Source organism: Henckelia pumila, chromosome 4 (assembly GCF_033568475.1).
Source record: "Henckelia pumila isolate YLH828 chromosome 4, ASM3356847v2, whole genome shotgun sequence".
NCBI lineage: Eukaryota > Viridiplantae > Streptophyta > Magnoliopsida > Lamiales > Gesneriaceae > Henckelia > Henckelia pumila.
In genome coordinates this window covers 137453449-137474175 of record NC_133123.1, presented here as the reverse complement: position 1 = coordinate 137474175, position 20727 = coordinate 137453449, and the positions used below count along the sequence as shown (strand labels likewise).

At 33.7% G+C, this 20727-nt stretch overlaps 1 protein-coding gene and 1 pseudogene across 1 annotated transcript; one reads left to right on the top strand and one right to left on the bottom strand.

Moving 5' to 3' along the window:
• Positions 1-4765: 4765 nt before the first annotated feature.
• On the top strand, positions 4766-6097 carry LOC140867129 (uncharacterized oxidoreductase At4g09670-like; annotated as a pseudogene).
• Positions 6098-8742: 2645 nt separating this feature from the next.
• On the bottom strand, positions 8743-14721 carry LOC140861845 (F-box/LRR-repeat protein 25-like). The gene is made up of 4 exons (XM_073264843.1): positions 13741-14721; positions 13574-13642; positions 9793-9845; positions 8743-8896 (listed from the first exon to the last, which is right to left on the bottom strand). The coding sequence occupies exons 1-4, from the start codon at positions 14719-14721 to the stop codon at positions 8743-8745; spliced, it is 1257 nt and encodes a 418-aa protein (XP_073120944.1).
• Positions 14722-20727: the final 6006 nt, after the last annotated feature.

Here is a 20727-nt window from a genome sequence, read left to right as displayed (position 1 = left end):
GAATGGGATTAAAACTCGAGATGGTTTGTATCGAGTTCCCTAAATCACATACTTATTTGATTACTTGCTCTTATATTAATTCTTGAATGAGACTATGATGTGAATGAATGCTATATTGATTTTATAAGTTGCATTCATCTTGAAACTGATTCCTTGATTTTGAAATGAACGGAAGCGTTCGATTAGACGATTTGAGGGATTGTATATGTATGGTGTGAGACCTCGATTCTAATCATCTAATCTCAGAATAAACAATAATTACGCATACAAGATCTAAGATTAAAAGAAAAGTTTTTTTTTTTTTTTTTTTACACAGGGTGACGCGCGGGCGCGCCACCCGAGGTGCGGGCGCGCATACAGACCTGCCCGGGCCTCCGAGAAAGGGAGCAGAACGCGCGGACGCTCCTCACCAGGCGCGGGCGCGCATGGCCTGCTGTTTTAGCTCAAAATAAGGCTCCAAAAGTGCAATCCAACACCCGGAAAGGCTCCGACATGATCCAACTAACACTTTTCAACAACGAAGTATTCAATTACAAGAAAGAGTTCGAATACAAAACATATCAAGTTCGAGTTCTAACATGCTCCAATCTTAAACTAGATAAACATGCTAATTCGACTTCTAAACCGAGTCTCACTTCTACTACTTGCCCTCGAAGCTAACCATGCCTCTTCTGACTTGTTCCTGCCCCACCTGTTGCCAAGTACACATACAAAACAAAGCAACAGCCGGATAACTGGTGAGAACGACATTCCCAGTAAAAGCAACATAACAAGTAATACAAGTAACAAACATGCTTTCAATACAATAACGAAATCAGTAACATCGTAATGAATGCATGTCTTTAAACAGGGATATTAAATCTGATAACGAGGGATTGCAGCTGTGCCTTTGGGATCCCGAGGGTAAGATCACGTAACAACTCACCGACTCTCCCAATCGAGGTGGTGCCACGTATCTCACTCCTCTAGACTTTGAGCAACTATAATGAGTATGCTAGCACCAGACGAAACGACTACGACCTGGGCCACTCAATCATAGTTTCCAAACGTCTAAACAAAAAGGGCGGTTCTGCCCGCTGAAAACAAGATTGGCTCAAGATGAATGCATAACAGAAACATAAAACATAAGCCAAAACAATCAAACAAAACACAAGTTCCTCATGCTAGAACAAGTGTAGATGCAAGTACGTGATTTCAAAAGGGAAAACTCGAGAACCACAGTCCCGAGTATGCTATCCCGCTGCGATGACTGCTTTTACCTTTCAATGCAGTAGCTCCAACTCTGGATAAGCTACAAAAGAGATTGTATAAACAACTACACAATCTAACAACAACAAGGCAACGGTTCAAGGAAAACTCTTTATACCGTTCTTCGTCCAACTCTCGACGAACAATGCTGCTAACACAGGGCTCGACAAACTCCAACGAATCTGTAAGAATTCAAGAGTTGATCAACAACCACGATCACTCACACACCAAGACTTCAATCAATACAAAAACGATTCGAAAACCCAAAACTCAAACCAACGGCATAACGGCTATAAACTGAACAAACCGAAAATGCAGACAGCAGTTCAATACCGATATCAACTCATATCAATGCCCAAAACAACAATAACAAAGCAAACCCACCAATCTAAAAATCCACATTTTCGAAAATGGCTTCCAAAAATCATAACAAATCCGAACGTCGCTCTAATTCAAAACCGACAGATAATAAACGATCAGAAAAGAAGATTGATACAAGTTACCAGGGCATATACAAGCAGTTTGTGGAAATTATGAGGAGCTTGCGCGTGACTGCTGTTCCAACTGTGGGGAAACCATTTGATCCCTTGGTAAAACTAAAGCATCCCTCTTTTTTTCCCTTGTTGAAGACGTGTTTACTTAATTTTATGCTATTCATGAGTTGGATTGTCTATGGACTGCAAAAAAACTGGAAAGCATATTTTTGCATAAGTTTCGTGCTTTTTGAAAAACATTGAATTTCTTCTGGACTTATCTGCAAATCCTATATAAATTACCTCTTAATAAAAGTAAACTGAAAAAATACGAATATATTTTAAATAAATTGTACATCGGGGGTGGGGTTAAATTTCTGCATTACGTGTATGCCAATCAGTGTGGTCAAGACTTATTTGAAGTTTGTTAGATTACTTGGTCTTCTTCATGGTGGAACATAAAATTAATAATATCCGATTTGCCGCTTAAAGCTTTTGTATGTTTCTTGTTTGCTAGTTTGGCACAATTTTGCTGCTGGAAGCATTGTCTACTCATTTCTTCATTGGTTTAAGATGTTACTTAATGTTATTGTCCCAGACAAGTTCATCTCTCTATATTGACACTTCAAACTGACTACCATTCTTAAAACATCAGTTGATTTTCCCAAATGAAAAAGGATTTCTTTGTCTTTTGGTTTTAGAAAAACAAAACTAAAGGCTCGTACCTTCTTTTTGTAGATTTCAATAAATATTGAGAAAGAGGGACATATATGAAGTTGCTTAAAGATCATTTGACCACTTTAGAACTACTGGTTGCCTTGAATTAGCCAAAAAACCATTCGAGGGTTCTAATAAAGTTAGATAATAATATTGGTTGCCGAAACTGCTATTTTTACCAAGTGGCAGGTACCATTGTGCCTGCCCTTCTATACCTGACACCTGTTAATTTAGTTCACGAGACATCAGAAATCGTTATATTTTTGCCACATATTAGTGACAATACATCCCGAGGTCAATCTTAGGCTTCTTCACTCCGTTTTATGAGCACGCTGGATATCTCTTGATTCAATTTATTGTTAGATTGATGTGTAGAAGCATCTCGCATTTGATTTCTTTTATCTGAATCAAGATTTCAACTGTGCACAGATGCACGAGGCTATTGCCCGCGAGGAGTCACACGAATTCAAGGAAGGAATTGTGACCCAAGAATTCCGTCGCGGGTTCCTTCTTGGAGACCGGCTATTAAGACCTGCCATGGTTAAGGTTTCATCCGGACCTGGTAAAAGGAAACTCCCTGCAATGCAAGAGAGATTATCTGCACAGCCGCCCTCAGTTGTCGGTCTCGAAAACCCATAATTTACTCAAATAACAGCTATTATTCTCTATTTCTCTAGCTTGCAGAGGTAGGGGAGAAAGATCCCTGCTCCCGGTTTAGAGGCATATTTGCGTACAAATTAGTTATACTCCATGAAATGGTACGCCTTTTGTCATTATTAAGCCAACATTGAAATGTCAACCACTTAGATATCATTTAGTTAATTGACTGATTTAAGCTGGATTCGAATAGCTACTCGCTCGACTCGAGCTAATACGTTCCTTGTTGAGAGTCTACGCCAGTCAAAAACAGCAAAAAAACTCATCTGAACAAGCAGATGGCCTAGTGGTCGCTTGTTCTTCTTTTGGTTTAGTCCACTTGATTTTATACCATGAACTTGCAACAATGTATAAGCTAGAGCCCACCATTCATGATGACGGTTACAATCAAAATCCATTTTTTTTTTAATAAAAAAAACACTTGACAAAATTGAGTTTATAAAAATCTTTCAAATTCTCATTATAGGCTGTTTTTCAATTACATATGACGAATTTACAATGCATTGAATCCATAAACAGTTCATGTCGCCTAAAATTTCTTTCAATTTGCATACTTCGACCCATAAAAATTAAATGCTTAATATGTGGATGATTGATATTAGTCCTACTGAAATATCGCATCATACCGAAAATTATATATTATATACCGTATATAAAAAAATTTTGTATCGATACTGTTCCGAAATTTTCGGCACAAATAATCAGCATCCCGAATATACCAAAATTTTATGATATACCAAGTACGGATACGATATTGGTATATACCATTTTATATTCAAAAAAACTTATATTTTTTAAAATTTTAAAATTTATTGTTTAAAAACATTATATATTTTAAAATTTTATTTATTGTTTAGATATTTAGGTATATATCGAAATTTTCAAAATTTATACCATTATTGTACCGAAAAACTCGGCATAGTTATCGTACGGTACCGAAATATTTGGTAAATTTGAAATTTTTTTGATACGATAACTTCGATACACCCAAACTCGATATTTTTTTCCTACTCCTATGCCTTAACTGAAATAACTAGAATTCTAGATGATAAAATGGCGAAGGAAATCGTGTGCAAATGCGCACACGCACATGAAAAATGGAAAAGAAAAATACCATTTTGCATTTGCTTGCAATAATGATAACGACCAGGGGCGGACTAGTGGGCAAAATTAATGCATTTCAATATTATTATACAAGTATATAAACATAAAAGAAAAACAAATATATGGTACATTAGATTAGGAAATAAAATAACTAAAATATATTAGAATCATGAATGTAAAAAAGGAGTTATTATTATTATTTTTTTAAAAAAAGATTTGACGAGAACATCAACACAAGCAGAAGATGGTGTAATCAGAACGATCTAAAGAAACCAACAAGGAAATATGATCATGATACACTGGAAGTTTGGGCATACGCCATCGACCCATACGAAACAAAAATAACTAAAATATTAATAATAAATTGTATGAAGTTTTAAAAAATGAATATTAATCATGAACTTTCATTTGTATATATTTTTTTCCTAAAATTATATGTGTTATTGAGGTGTGGACATTAATACAAGAAATTGGCTGGGCTCTTTGGACAAGAAACCTGTCGGCAAATGCCAACTTTTGGCCATGAGCAATTAAAAAGCTCTGTCTATATAAATTTTACATCATGCATGCGCTAGCTTCCTCCAGGATCCAAAATGGCTCCACCTCCGATCAAATTCGGAATCCTGGGCTGCGCCGGGATAGCCCGGAAAGTTTCCCGTGCAATTATCCTCTCCCCGAATTCCACCCTGCAATCCGTTGGCAGCCGATCCATCGAAAAAGCCGCCAACTTCGCCAAACAAAACGGATTTCCAGAATCAGCCAAGGTGTACGGCTCCTATGACCGGAAGTGGACGCGGTGTACCTTCCGCTGCCCACCAGCATGCACGCCGAGTGGGCAGTCCGAGCTGCCCGCGCCAAGAAGCACTTGCTGTTGGAGAAGCCTGTCGCGCTTAATGTCCAAGAGTTCGACTTGATACTCGACGAGTGCGAATCCAACGGGGTGCAGATCATGGATGGCACCATGTGGATGCATCATCCCAGAACAGCTGAGACCAAGGAGTTTTTGTCCGATCCGTCCTTGTTTGGTGAACTCAAATCCGTATGTTGATGTTCATTTCAAATTCAAAATTTCGTCTTTTGGGTTTTGGCCTCAACGAGATTGATCAGTTGAATCTTGTATTGTTATTGTGCAGGTGCATAGCTGCTTTACCTTTGGAGTTAGTGACGATTTTCTTGCAAACGACATTCGTGTGAAGCCCGAACTAGATGCTCTTGGTGCTCTAGGTGATACAGGGTGGTACTGCATCAGGTCGATCTTGTGGGCAGCTGATTATGAGCTCCCAAAGACCGTCCTTGCGTCGCCCACCACCACCATTTTCAACAGCGCAGGCGTCATTCTAGCGTGCACCGCCTCGCTGCAATGGCAAGATGGGAAATCAGCCACCTTTTATTGCTCTTTCTTAGAGGACATCAAAATGGATCTAACTGCCATCGGCACAAAGGGGACTGTGCATTTAAAGGACTTTGTCGTCCCGTTGGAGGAGAACAAGGCTTGTTTTTACACCACTGAGAAATCTGGATCCTGTGAGCTCCAGAGAGGAATGGGTCCAAAACCGAATGAGCATATAGTCACGACAGAGCTTCCTCAGGAAACTCTAATGGTGAGTGAGTTCTCTAGGTTGGTGGGATGTTTAAAATTTGAAGGCGCCAAACCGGAGAAGATGTGGCCGATCCTCAGTAGGAAGACGCAGCTTGTTCTGGATGCAGTTAAGGTTTCCATTGACAGAGGTCACCAGATTGTTGAGGTTGCAGTATGATGACAAAGTTTTAAGAACATCCAATTAGATCATGTGGCCTTATATATATGTAATCTCAATAAATGAGTGACGTTTTATTTATTTTAAGTTTTGCTATACAACAGAGTTTTGATCCCACGTACCTTAGGGTGCGCGGGGTTTCACGTGCACCCGTGCCCAAAACAACTCTGATTGTCTTGAAATTTTCACAGTAGGATCGTCTCGAAAATGCGAATACATCGATATATCATATAATAAAAAGTTCATCCTCAGTGTTCGGAAATAGGAAGATGACCGGAAATTGCATATTTCACCTAATTTTCGGTCATCTTCCCATTTCCGACTATCAAGATTGAAATTTGTATTATATGATATATCGTTGAATTTGCATTTTCGAGACGATCCTACCGTAAAATTTCAAGACAATCGGAGTTGTTTTGGGCACGGGTGCACGTGGAACCCATGCACCCTAGTGTGTGTGGGATCAAAACTCTTGCTATATATACATATTTGATATGGGTTAATGAGATCCTAACATATGGGGTAATATCCAAATCATGCATCCATGGGTCCACATCTCAACACATATGCATAATTAATATTATAGGATTGACACGACAATCATGGATTGTTAGATCTCAATATTAGAGTAATACCCTTAAGATAGGTTGAACTAAACCGTTGATATTGTATGAGCTGTCATTTCGACTTAATATGATCACTTTGATTACGTTAAGCCAAAAAATATCAAAATATATGAACTGGAAAAATTTTCAAGTTATTTTATTGTTTAAAAAATCTTACATTCACTTCAAAATTTTTAAAAATTTTCTCTATATATATATTTTATTTTCTTTTTCACAACACATTTTCCTCTCTCTCTCCACAGTCCACATATATATCCCAATCGTATCCATGCTACCAAGCTCCACAATTATAACACTCTTTCCCAACATGTGGATTTTGTGAAACTCAACTTCTCTTTATATAACACTCTTGAAATAAAAAGATAACTTGAACTTGAGTTATTGAATCTTGAAAAGGAGAATACAAGTCACCACAAAATTTAGCCTATCCACGACAAAATGTCAAGGGGGTCAAAACATTGTTGATATCTCATAATTTTATTTTATTTTTTTTGGAAAAGGATATATCTTAATTTGGATTCTAACAAGAATGCATTTGATGTTTGTGAAAGTCGTTGGGTAAATTTCCGAGATGGGAAGCGAAAGTACATGTCTTGGTTATTCTGAGTTTAATCAGCATGCACATTTTCTACATATAATCATTTTGATGGCTTCCCATTTCTAGATTCTCGAAGAAACAACATTAGTTGATTTATTAATTACTTTTTTAAGTGTGTTTTGTGATTATTTTTCCTGGTTTCGATTTGGTTTTGCAGATAGTATTAATTTCTGATGTTTATGGTCGAATCATACAGGGCTACTATGAGAAGAAGTTATGCAGTGATCATCTGGAATCTCTTCAAGCGATTGGAGAAGAACTATGCAGCTATATATTGACGCATACAAATTATATTATTAGTAATATATTACAAATGTATATTCATATTCCTATTTTCTTTCTTTCCTGATTTCATTAGGCACTCGATCGAGTGTCTAATGAATGCTGATAAATTCTGTCACGCCCCACTTCCAGAGCTTGTGACATCGGCGTGACTTTCAAATAAAATTCGAAAAAAACAAAATTCGTAGTACATAATTTATCTAGAAATCAATATATTAATTCATGCAAAAATCTATTCTTGTATCCCAAATTTCAAAATATAAGCTAAATATATTAGCATAAGCTAAAAATTCATAACAGTATGAGAGTGAAACGTAAACGACTATTCTAAGTTTCTCTTGCTGAGTAGCCTCAAAACTTGGATCTTGAATTACTCTTGATCACTGACCCCAAAATTTGCTCATCCTCCTCGACTTGTTCTTCGTTCTTATCTGGGGAAAGTAAGGGGGTTAGTGTCTCGGGGAAACATTCATCAAATGGAGACCGTTTAAAAACATTATAACAAATATATACTTAATCATAGGTAACATATCGTGAACACATGACCATAAACGTGAGACATGAGCAACAGTTTGAAACATTTAATAACTCGATACATGAGCCATCAAGCCGAAACATAATCATGAAACATAAACTTTCGACCCAAGAACATAAGAACTGAAATTCATCTATTTTCCATGATTTACTGTCTCTTATATGTTAATTCTCAAAAGAGTAAGATCATGTCTTATATGTTAATCCTACAAGGAGTGAGGCCGTACAACTGTTACAATCCCACCATGTAAGGATATCATTCTCATATCAATTCGAATCATATATAACAGTGCTTGATACATGATAAGACATAACCGAACATTACATAACTCAAATCAAAGAAAACATGCGGATGAAATTTTAAAAACAAAAGCATCTCATATTCAAATATATATTTTAAAACATAAACCCACTTTACAATACTCCCGAATACATTTCATCAAAACTTGCTCGTAACATCGAATTCTCAAGAGGTTAAAATCGTTCTATCCATTGGTTGGGTTTTCTCATGTTGAGATAGCCAAAACCCAATGAATATGACACCCATATAGGATGAGACCATATGGAGAATAAAAACAATATATCTTACCCTAGTTTGATCCGTAACAAGCCGCCAAAGGAATACACAAAAGAAAGGATAGTTAAATAAATTTCTCGGATTTGCATATGCCTGCAAATCAATCAACTTGAAGAAGCTTTTGCGACATATTGAACTATCGGATCGAGATAAAATTTGGTCATCACATTCATAACAAAGTAATATAAATTTTTGACGGTGGGGGATCGAGTTTCGAGATCATTGAAGCCATATCATGACAACTAACAGAAGATGTTTTCTCGAATAAAATCTGCACAGCTCGCTTGAAAATGTATTTACAAGAAACTAAAAGTTGGATCGAACTGAAATTTGAACAGCATATTCAAAATATCATGGGGTACATTTTGAACGGAGGAGATCTGATTCGGAATCATGCTACTTTGACGCGCAAGATTTAGTGGAAAATGTTCTCATGAAATGATCAGAGCTGTCAATAGTAACCCCGTATTGTCGAAACATCATCTATCCGATGCAAGCACTGAGATATGTCCGCAAAACATACATAGTTTTTTGCTCGCGAACTTGGGATAGAAAACTGTGTTGGTGATTAAATCAAAAGTTTTGGTGAATAAAAACAAATCAAACAAAATCAAGTACTAAATTAATAAGATCATTAATGACAAACGGAATTTGGATTTCAGATCAAACAAATCAATGAACTTATACAGATCGAATGTAACAAAATTGATCTTCACTAATCTCCAGATCAAGTTTTCGGTAAAATTGGACCAGTCCGGATAAAACAAGCATTTGATCTACGTAAACTCGCAATCTTTATTTTAACAGATCAAATGGTCATCCTCTAGAAGAACAACCCAGATCGATCAAATTCTCATGCCTTCTGCCAGATCGAGTTCAAATCTTACTTGGCTAAAATATATTCGGCCAAGATCAAAAATTTACTCATCACCCATATCAAGCTCGAACGTCTTCAGCCAGATCAGATCAAACAATCGGATGAAAGCATCAGTTGCCGCTATTTTTCAAAAGGTTGTTGAGCTAAAAGACAGTCATTTATTGAAAATTTGAACGTTGGCAAGGTTTTCTTAAATTCAAGATTTGTGAGCCAATTTATGAGATATGTTGGCGGCTTATTCTCAAAAAATGTTGGCGGCTCACTGGCTAGTTTTGAAAGATATAAATATGCGATGATGATGAAGATTCAAAAGGTGAAGCAAGAGTGAACAACATACAAAACCACGAATTCAAGATTTCATATCGACTCATCCGAAAAGTCAAAAAGTCTTCACTCTATACTCTAACTCAGAAACTCAGATTACAAGATCAAAAGTTTCGAAGCTCTGAGTTAGATAGCATATTAAGATCGATTGAGTTCAAAGCAATACATATCACATCAGATGATCCAGATCAAAGCTATTTTTAGCTTCCCAGATCAAGTTTTCGAAGCACATTCTTGTGAATTCCTTCTGTAACTCGAACAGAGTTTGATTTGGAGTTCCTTTCAAGGGTTGATTGGAATGGATTTGTACAAAGCGTTGTATAAATCAAATTCTTCCAATGAGAAATCGAATTCTAAAACTTCAAAGTCATCTTTCTCTAGTTTCAACCGTAGTCTCGATCCCAAATAACTATCAACCAAAACATAAACTTAATTTATAAGGGACCAAAAAACAAACCACACTCAAGAAATTTCAATAAAACACTCACGAAATTTCATTAATTGACCAAATTTTCATAGATAAAACAACATACCCCTCAAGCTGCAAGTATATTGATCATACCAAGCTTGGACATAAGAAAGTGATGCTGATTCAAACTCAAAGCCTTGGTTAAGATATTTGTGGACTTACATTATAGGGCTGTCCATTTTGACCGAACCTAAAATTTGGTCGGTTCGTCCGAAATCCGAACCAAATTTAACGGTTCAATTTTTGGTTTTACCCAAAATTCTATTTTTTAATTATTTTTTATATTTATTATTATTTATTTTATTAATAAAAAATAAAAAACGATTTAAATGAAAAATGATAAAAAAAATAAAAAGGAAAAAAATGGTTTTTCGTTGGGTTTGGTTAACCAGGAAAAAAACCCGAACCGAACCGAAAAACCTAAAATCCAAAAAACCAAAAACAGAAACGAATTACGGTTCGATTTTTGACGGTTAATCGATCCGTGAAAACCCCTAACTTACAATGAGTGGAAATAGATATGATAATTTTCCCCACGGGTAGGGGCCCTATGAGAAAAACCCTAAACAGGGCGGGTTCGGGGATAAGGTTTCGGGTTTGGAGATTTGAAAAATCTCCGAATCAAATTGAAGATCATAATGGATATTTTATCTCCATCCTCGAACCTAAGAGATGACAATTTTTTCTACAGGTTCGGGGCCTCGCAAGAACCCAAAACGAGGTGGGTTCAGGGATAATTTTTGGGTATGAGTTCGGATTTGAGATTTGAAAAATTCTCGAATCAAATTGGAGATATGTAATGGGAATGTTATCCCCATCCTCGAATTTACCCCGAACTCCCTAATAATATGATATTATTATTAATAATAATCATCATCATAATAATAACAACAACAATAATAATAGTGTTGATGACGCCTTTTCTAACAATTAACAAAAAGAAACTAAAATTCATAACTGAAAATCGTGTTCTCGATTCAACCCATTGTCCTAATTATAATGATGTGATTTCATATTTTTGTTTATTAAACTACTAGTGTCTCTTGCACGCGATGCGTATATACATAATTTTTTTTATATTAATTAATTTCATGTTATTTTTAGAACTCACATGATGGATTATATATTCAAAAGTTTTCAGAGTGATAACTATCTAACCTGAAAATTTTAAAATACAAAACAAAGATAACGATTGTCATTTTGGTAAATAAGATAAAATCTACTGGCAAAAAAAAGAGGTGACCATATAAAATGACTAATTTGTCTAATAATTTTGATTTTTTTGGAAATTAAGTTAGGATATAATTGTAATTTTATCTCAAACTTCATCAATTAATTGAAAGTTGGTTATAATAGATGTATTACCAATGTTTATGTGTTTAAATAATATTAATATTTATTTATATAATTGGATTCTTATATCAATATTTTTTAAAGTAAATTTGAAGAATTTTTTTTATTAACTCAACCAATATTTGAAGCAATGATGCGAAAATGATTTAATCCTCGCCTGATCAGGAATGCGAGTATGAGGATGATAAATCTGGTCTTCATCATTATCATTAACTATGATGGGTTTATTATTCACGGGTTCAAAAATGGGGTTTTCGAAACCTTTATTTGGCGCGAATGAGAATTTGATCCACAAGGGGATGAGGACATGGAATTCCGATATATAAGAAAAATGGAGAATGGGGAGGGGATGAGGATGAGGATGATGATGTATTTTAGATTCGAAGACGGGGATAAGAAAGATATCCCAATCCTCGGTTCGCCTCATTGCATCCCTAAGTGGAAACATGAGGAGTAGCACGTTCATGAATCTTTTCTCAAATAAAATGAATCACTTGATTTGAGATATTTGTCCACAAGAATTTACCATTTTTGGTTAATGGACATGAGATAAAAATCTAGTTAAGAATCAAATTCTAAAACTTCAAAGTCCTCTTATTGTAGTTGTTGCATTATTGTATTACGTATAGCCTCATACCCAAATCACTATCAATCAAGATACAAATAGATATTAACAAAAGAACAATAATGATACGCTCAAAAAATTTCAATGAAAAAAGAGAATTTTCAAAGACAAAGAACAAAAAATTGAAATTTGGATTTCTCTTATTACTCTAAGAATCTATTTTTTTTCCAAATCGCTATCAACCAAAATACAAACTGATGTTGACAAAAGATCGGCAATATTGACACACTCAAGAAATTTCAATGAAACATAGAGATTTTCAGAGACAAATTAAAACAAGAACTTGAAATTTATATTTTCTTGTTTGTCTTAGAATCTATACCTTTTTCCAGAGTCATTTGTCACGTGACAATTCTTTAGATTCGAGCACCGTGCGTAATATTCTCCAAAAGATGTTTAAGTAAATTTAAGTTTTAACCAAATTAAACAAGAACAAAAGAGAAATCAAGAGAGGTTTGGAGAACAAATGTGTTGTTACTGTAACATGAGAAACTTGGGTGACTATTTACAAATGAAGTATCTAAACCTATTTATGTTACTCAGCTAAGTTTCTCGAGTATTCTATATTTATGTACTAGTAAGAAATATTATAGAGTGTTCTACTCTATTGTTTTACATATACATGATTCTAGTCAAGTTTCTAGTCATTTTAGATATTTATCTAAACACTAGCTAGTGATCATGTCTTTAATATTCCGAGACCTCTTTGAACAAGATTCAAAGATGTTAAAGATCTTTCACGAACAACCTATTCCACTCGCTTCTACCAAATCGTTTAATGTTCCGGAACTTGTGGATTTCCTTTCTTAATGTTAGACTATAACATGATGGAAGGCCCAAGAAATCAAAAGCTAGCTGAAGATCAATTTAGTAATATATATATTTGTTTTATAAATTATCTACGTTAGTGTTGAATTTTCAATTTTAATTTTGTACTTTAATAGATTGACAAATAAATATGAGGTAAGTATTTGTTATTAATTAGTTAATTCTCATATATATATATATATATATTCAATTTTAATTTTGTACTTTAATAGATTGACAAATAAATATGAGGTAAGTATTTGTTATTAATTAGTTAATTCTCATATATATATATATATATATATATATATATATATATATATATTACTTTTATAATTATAAGTTATTAATAGCATGTATATAATTTGAGATTCAGATGTAGATTTATTTTGTTTTAGCTCCACTCACTTTTTTATATTGATTATATATATTATGAGAAGTTAATATGAAACTTCCACTAGTATTGTGAATAATTTTGGACATACACGTCTACAATGAAAATTAATACCTTCGATAAAAAAAAAAATCGAGTCACATCGTCTTACATAAGTGATTGTGTTCATTGACATAGCATCCGACAAGACTTGTCCGAACTCAGGCATTCTCGATATAATCTAATTAAAATAGCAAAGAAAGGTTTAAAAAGGATAATATATCAAACATTAATCGTATCAAATGGCATATTCAATCCCGAATTCGTCAATGAACATACCTCAATTGTGTTAGGCGAGAGAAAGAGGCATTTAACTACACATATTTGTTGGAAAAGATGATCTAAAAATTCCCCGTTTAGCTCTCGGCATTCATGTACCACCGTACAAAGGTGCAAAGAAGGGCAGAACAAGTCGATGCACAATTCATCCAAACAAGCCAAACCCCCCTTAAAATTCACTCTCACAAGATGACCCACAAACTTGAAAAAACTAAGCCTAGGAGCCATCACATCGATCATACAACCATCCAAACAATCCCAAACACAACTCCAATACTCGATCTCCAGATTCTTGAGATTCGGCGAATTCAAATCTAAATCCGCCAACTTATCCCCGGGGTTGATCCAACACTTGCTCAGAACCAAAGTTTCAAGATTTGGGCACCCAGTCGATAACCACCCGTCGTATTTCTTATCGGAGAACTCGAATTTTTCGAGGCGCAGGACCTTCAGGTTGGGCAAAATAACAGATTTAGGCAGCTCCATACCACGTCCGTAGGCATTGTGCAGGTGTAAACTTATCAATGAAGTGGAGGTAAGCAACGATCTTGGCAACTTGGCTGGCTCGAGTTCTGTGAATCCATGGATTTTTAGGTCCTGCACGTTGTGTTGCGCCGCGTAAAAAGCACAGTCCTCGATGAGCTTGGATCCCGCATCCTGATCAGGTAAAGAAAGTTGAAACTTTGTGAGGGTTGTGTGTTCCCTTTGTTGCAACACATTATAAACACATGACTTGAAAGATTCAGCAGTACTCATGGCTTGCTCCAATTCTGTCATTATAACGTGGGAAAACTCAAAATGGAGACATGGTATAAGGGTCCAAGCTAGTTTAAAGCGTTTGGACAGAATTGATGTTCTAATGGCGGACTTTGTGTCAAGAAAAGAGAGTATATGACTCAGAATGCAGTCGGGTAGGCAACTGAACCCATCAAGATCGAATTTTTCTTGCTTTTTTTTTGTTCCCTTTGCATGATGCTTCATGTCTGATATGGGTTTTGTGATCTGAACTTGTGAAGATTGGATATTTATTTTCTTGCGAGAGTTGCTGAACTGGAGTTACATTTCCTGTATGTACGTAGTAGAAGTTGTCGTTCAGGAAATATTGGATTTTGAGAATCTTTTCCTTTTACACCTTTCGGAATCAGCTTGATAAGTGAAAATTCTATAAATAATTTTAAAAATGAAATAAATGACAAAAATAAGGCAACGTAATATATAGGTGGCAAAACTTCCATAAATGATAAAACGGCACCCCTAATGCTTGCGCTGCATTAGATTGCAGCATCCGCTGCATCCGCTTAGAGAGGATGCTGCAAATTTTGCAGCTATTTATATATACTAGTAAAACGAATGTGTGCACGTTGATATAAATTAAAAATAGGGAAAATTGCTTTTTTGGTCCTGTATGTTTGTCACTTTGCGATTTTGGTCCTTTATATTTTCAGATTGCAGTTTTAGTCCGCTATCTTTATTTTTTTGGCAATTTTAGTCCTTTTTTCCGATGTGGCGCTGACGTGGCACCAATTCAATGCTGATGTGGAGCTGACGTGTACAGTGCCACGTCAGCATTTTCGAAGAAAAAGGACCGAAATTGCCAAAAATCGAAACATACAGGACTAAAACTGAAATGTAAAAACATAAAGGACCAAAATCGCAAAGTGACAAACATACAGGACTAAATTTGCAATTTTCCCTTAAAAATATTATGAATTAAAAACATATATATTGTTAAAAATTCAATTTCTAAACCTTGTGTTATTAGCAAATAATAATATAATAAGCATAACACAAATAGAACAATATGGATTGAAACAAATTTTTGAAAAATGTTTATTCATCCACACACCATACAAATATACAATAAAGAAAAAAAAAGTAACAAAACATAATCAATCAATAATTTAGATAGAGATATAATGACAACTAATGATGAGATTAATATGTATCAAAGTATAACCAATTAATATAATAAATAACGTCTATTAAAAAATTTGGACATATAACAATAAGTTAAATTATCTAGGATCTTGTTAATTTATTTTGTACATTTATACGGTGAGATAAATAAATTTTTTTTATTTGTTCATAATGATTGGTTCTTAATGTTATTCAAGTAGAAACTATTGGATATTAGACTAACTCTTTTATCGATTTAATTTAATATAATTTTTAATATACCATGATACTTGGTTTATTACCAATAAATTCGAATATTAATTAAAAAATTTGATCAAAATAAGTATTCATATTTTTTCATGATTTCCAAATTGTATCATTTTAGATAATGATCATAGAATATAATTAGGTGATATTCTTCTAACTACAATCATGGTGCTATTTTACGGAGTCCAATTAATAAATTCTAAATTAAATTAAGTTAATTATATATTCTATTGATACAATTAAGTTATGACACTTATATGATCACTTAGATTAATATGATATAATAAATTATAAAATGCGAAAATAGAATAAACCATTGAAAATATCGCATTAGTGTTACTTTTAATTGTTTATCAATTTTAATAGTTAATTATTTATCATTAGAGCTGTGTATATAATTTCACATTAAAATTATACATGACTACAAACTAAAATATAAATATAACTCAACTTTAATTTTTTTATATTTAATAATTTTCTTGAAGTCTAATGTAAATAAATAATTAAATTAATTTGAGGAAAATGTGGGTAATTTAGTTGGTAAATAATTAATTATCCATTACGTAACCGAAATTTTTAACCTCTCTTATTTTTAGCTCTCTAATGACAATTAAATATCCATACTGTGTATAATAATGAATATTTGTTTTTGACGGGAAAACTTGTAACTTTATTGATGAGAAGTAATATCATTCGTTACAAAACTTTGCAGCCAAAAAGGAAAATTCCCAGGCACCAAAGAGAAAGATGCGGGGGAAGAAACAACAAAATTAGCTAAGGAATGGGCCACAACATTTGCCGATCTCCTAGCATGGAAAAAAGAAACACTATCAAATACTGGACACAACGATAAAATTTCCAGGGCAAGAAGTCCAACATAAGCCAAATCACTACTAGGATCCGTGACTGCTTGCACGGCCAACAATGAGTCAGTAAAAACAAAAACCCGACAAAAACCTCTATCAAGAGCTACTCTAAGGCCTTCTCTGATTGCCATCATCTCACCTATGACGATGGAATTCGGCATCGGAAATATTCTTTATGTATTAAGAGTTAATTAGTTATAATAAGGGGATTTTGGAGAAAAATCCCCTTTTCAAAAATAAAGTTGTGATTCAGTACCTAAGGCAGAAAAATTTGTTCTGCACTCACTACTACATCCAATTTCTTTTTTATAACTCCCTGTTTTCATGTTTTGACTCAATTTTCCTTTTTATTTTATTTTTTCACCAATAATCTCATTTTTATTTTATTTATTAATTATTATTTTATTTATATTTCTCATCTCTCTTTCCTCCCTCTTACCTCCCTCTTAACTCTTCTCCCCTTTGATTATCACGAAAAAAATCTCTACCCCTAATCCATCGGCCGACTTTGCCCACAACCGACCGAATTGGCCAACGACCGGAGAACTTGAGTCTACTTGATTGCCTTTTTCCGGTTCAAACTCGGGATCGCGTCGCCCTGTCTCTCCTCCGTTCTCTGCTTCTCTTCGACCCCTGATGCCACCGTAGGTCGTCGCCGCCATATTACTCGCCATTAATACAGGAATACGCAACCTTCTTCATGTATTATTATCTGTTCCCATTCAATTTTTTCAAATTTTTCTTATGTTCGAAATTATTGTTCCCACAGGGGCCTTCCGCGAGCTATTTTTCTTCTACCCGATTTGTGCTCTTTATTAAATCTTACGTTTTTATGTGCTTGTGCGCTTATTAATCTGTGAAGTAGAATTTTGGATTGAAATTTGTTCTAGAAAATGGTATCTAGGGTTACGATATTGGTATTTGAGGTATCTAGTGGCTTGTTTGGTTTTGATTAAATTATTTGGATGCAATTTTTTGTTCCAATTGCCGCTGTATTGTAATTGATTTTTGCATGTTTTTTTTTTTTTCAATTTTTCGTTTTTATTTTGCTACTTTTTTCCCCTTTGCACTTTGTTAAGTGTGCAATAGTTGATTTAATATTGTTTTGTGTCTCTTTGTTTTTGTTGATCTTAATTTCTTCTTGATTTCATTGTCGAACAAACTCTCTCGATGATTGGGGTTTGCTTTGTTTCTTAATTGGTATTGATTGTTCAATTGTTTGTTCGGATTAAATTTCTTGAATTTCTATTATTTGTTCGCTATTTTTTTAGTTTGTCAAATCTCATTTGAGGAAAAAAATAATAAAAAGTAGTGTCTAAATGGGGATGAATGAAATTGAAAGTACTGTGGTTTGCAAGATTAATACTTTTTATCTGCATTAAAATTGTTTGCTTGATTCTCTTGAATTTTTTTCGTAAGCCTGAACTTCTATGATATTTGTGTATGAAACTATTTTTTAAAAAAATGTTTACATTTGCAAGGTAAATGATTTTATTTTTAAGCATAGTGTCAAGTTAACCTTGGTTTTAGTTCGTAGAAAGATAAGGAGATTTGGTGACCTTCAAATCGCTAAAATATCATAGATATTATGGTTGTATGATGCGCATGTTTTAGAATGAGAAATGTGTGTTTTTCAGGTTGTGGCATGGATTTCTAATAAGTTTCAAAACAGTGCATTTGATATTAAAACGATGCTTATTCAGATTTTGTTATCGATATAATTTCTGTTATGATGTACACGTTCAAAATGACTCGAAGATCCAAGTGGGTTATTAAAAACAGTTAATTCCTTTGATAATTACCTACCTTTATGAATTTATCACCACCGGATATGCTCATTTTGTATCTGACAATGCTTATAACTATATGAAATGTTTACCTTTCCAGAAATTCATCGTTTACCATTTTCGTTATAGTAAAATTTATTAATGTTCATGCATGTAGTTTTCACTTTTTGATTTTAGTTTAGTTTTTTCTTTTACCTAAATTATTTGTTCATAACATTTATCTCCTTTTATTTAAAATTTCATTTGAAAACAAATTTTAGTTTGTTTACTTAGTTTTATGAAATTATTCTTATTCTGTTTAAGATGTGAGTGAATTTCCAAATTCATGAATGTTTATAACAATCAAGTTTTTAAAAAACAACCAAGTATATATCTAATTCATGAACTTCAATTTCTCCATTGAAGAATCATTGAGAAAATTTGTTTACAAACAACGCAAAATAAAATCCCAGATTATGATTTTGTTGTGCGCAACACATACAATTTAAATTAAGAATATGTCAAATTGGAAATAAATCCCCAATTATCACTGATTTTTTCTTGTGTGGAATAATGAAAAAAGGGAATTTGTTATGAGAAACTCAATAAACAGCCCATATGACAGGACAAGTGTGAGGCAGTTTGTAAGTAATGCATTATTTTACCAGCTTCCTCATTATGTGATGCAATTAGTTTACTATTACAATAATTCGATTTGTGTCCAGGTTGAATTTCTATTAGGATACTTGAGGATTTTCAAGGATTTTGAGCTTGCCAATTGCAACGTGGGATTCCCAAAATGTAGAGTCCAAGGGCCTAATCCAGATTGTGGTGTGTTTACTTGCCTATGGGAGGAGTGATATGCTCGTGATGACCCTTTTACATGGACTACTTAGACTGATTGCAACATAGGCGGTACAATGGCACACGTTGCTGCAGCCATCCTAAACGACGAATATGGTTTGATGGGGAAGGACTAAGGAAAATGAGAATGGAATGAACAATTTTGTTGGTATATTCTGTACTATACTTTGATCGGATAGATAACTATGTTGATTACGTTGATACTATATTTTGGTATAATTGATGTTTAATTTCTATTTATAACTATGTTGCTGAAGGTGGTACTTTATTTTGGTGAAATGGATGTTTAATTTCCATTTATAACTATGTCGATGAAGTTGGTGTTTAATTCTGGTAGAATGGATGTTTAATTCTCATATCACAATTAGACGTATTATACTTCATTTTCAAGAAAATGTACTAAGTATTGTTATAAATGATACTGCATTTTTGACCAAGCACCAACACCACGATATAAAACATGTATGAAAGATGTACCAAATTTAATAAATTCTCATACTACAATCAGACATTATTATACTTCATTTTTAAGAAAACGTACTATGTATCAATACAAATGGTACTACGTTTTTTTTATCACACACCAACACAATGTAAAACATGTATGGAAGATGTACCAAATTTAACACATTCTCATAACACAATTAGAGAATATTATACTTTATTTTCAAGTAAAAATACTACGTATAAATACAAATGGTATTGCATTTCTGAACCACGCACCAACACCACAATGTAAAACATGTATGGAAGATGTACCAATTTTAAAAAATTTCCATATCACAATCAGACGTTATTATACTTTATTTTCTTGCTAAAGTACTACGTATAGATGTAAATGGTACTGCATTGCTGACCACTTAATTTTCAAGCTAAATTATTTTGATTCATACTGCAAAATTAGACATTTGATGTGTAAACATGTGTTAATCACCATTGATGATACAAAATTAGGACATTGGATGCATAAATAAAGTTGTTTTAACCATAGATGTTACAAACATATACATTTGTTAGTTAATCATCATATTTGCTACTATATTACACATTAGAATGCATAAACATGTATAATCATGATTGATACTAAAATTTTAGAATTTTATGAGTGAAAATGTTTTCATCACCATTGATGTTACAAAATTAGGACATTTGATGCATATATAAAATTGTTTTAACCATAGATGTTACAAACCTAAACGATGTATACATATACATGTGTTTGTTAATCACCATATATGCTACCAAAATTAGAAGTTATATTCATAAACATGTGCGAATCATCTTCAATTTCATGTAATCATGCACTTGATGCATAAACATGTGTTAAT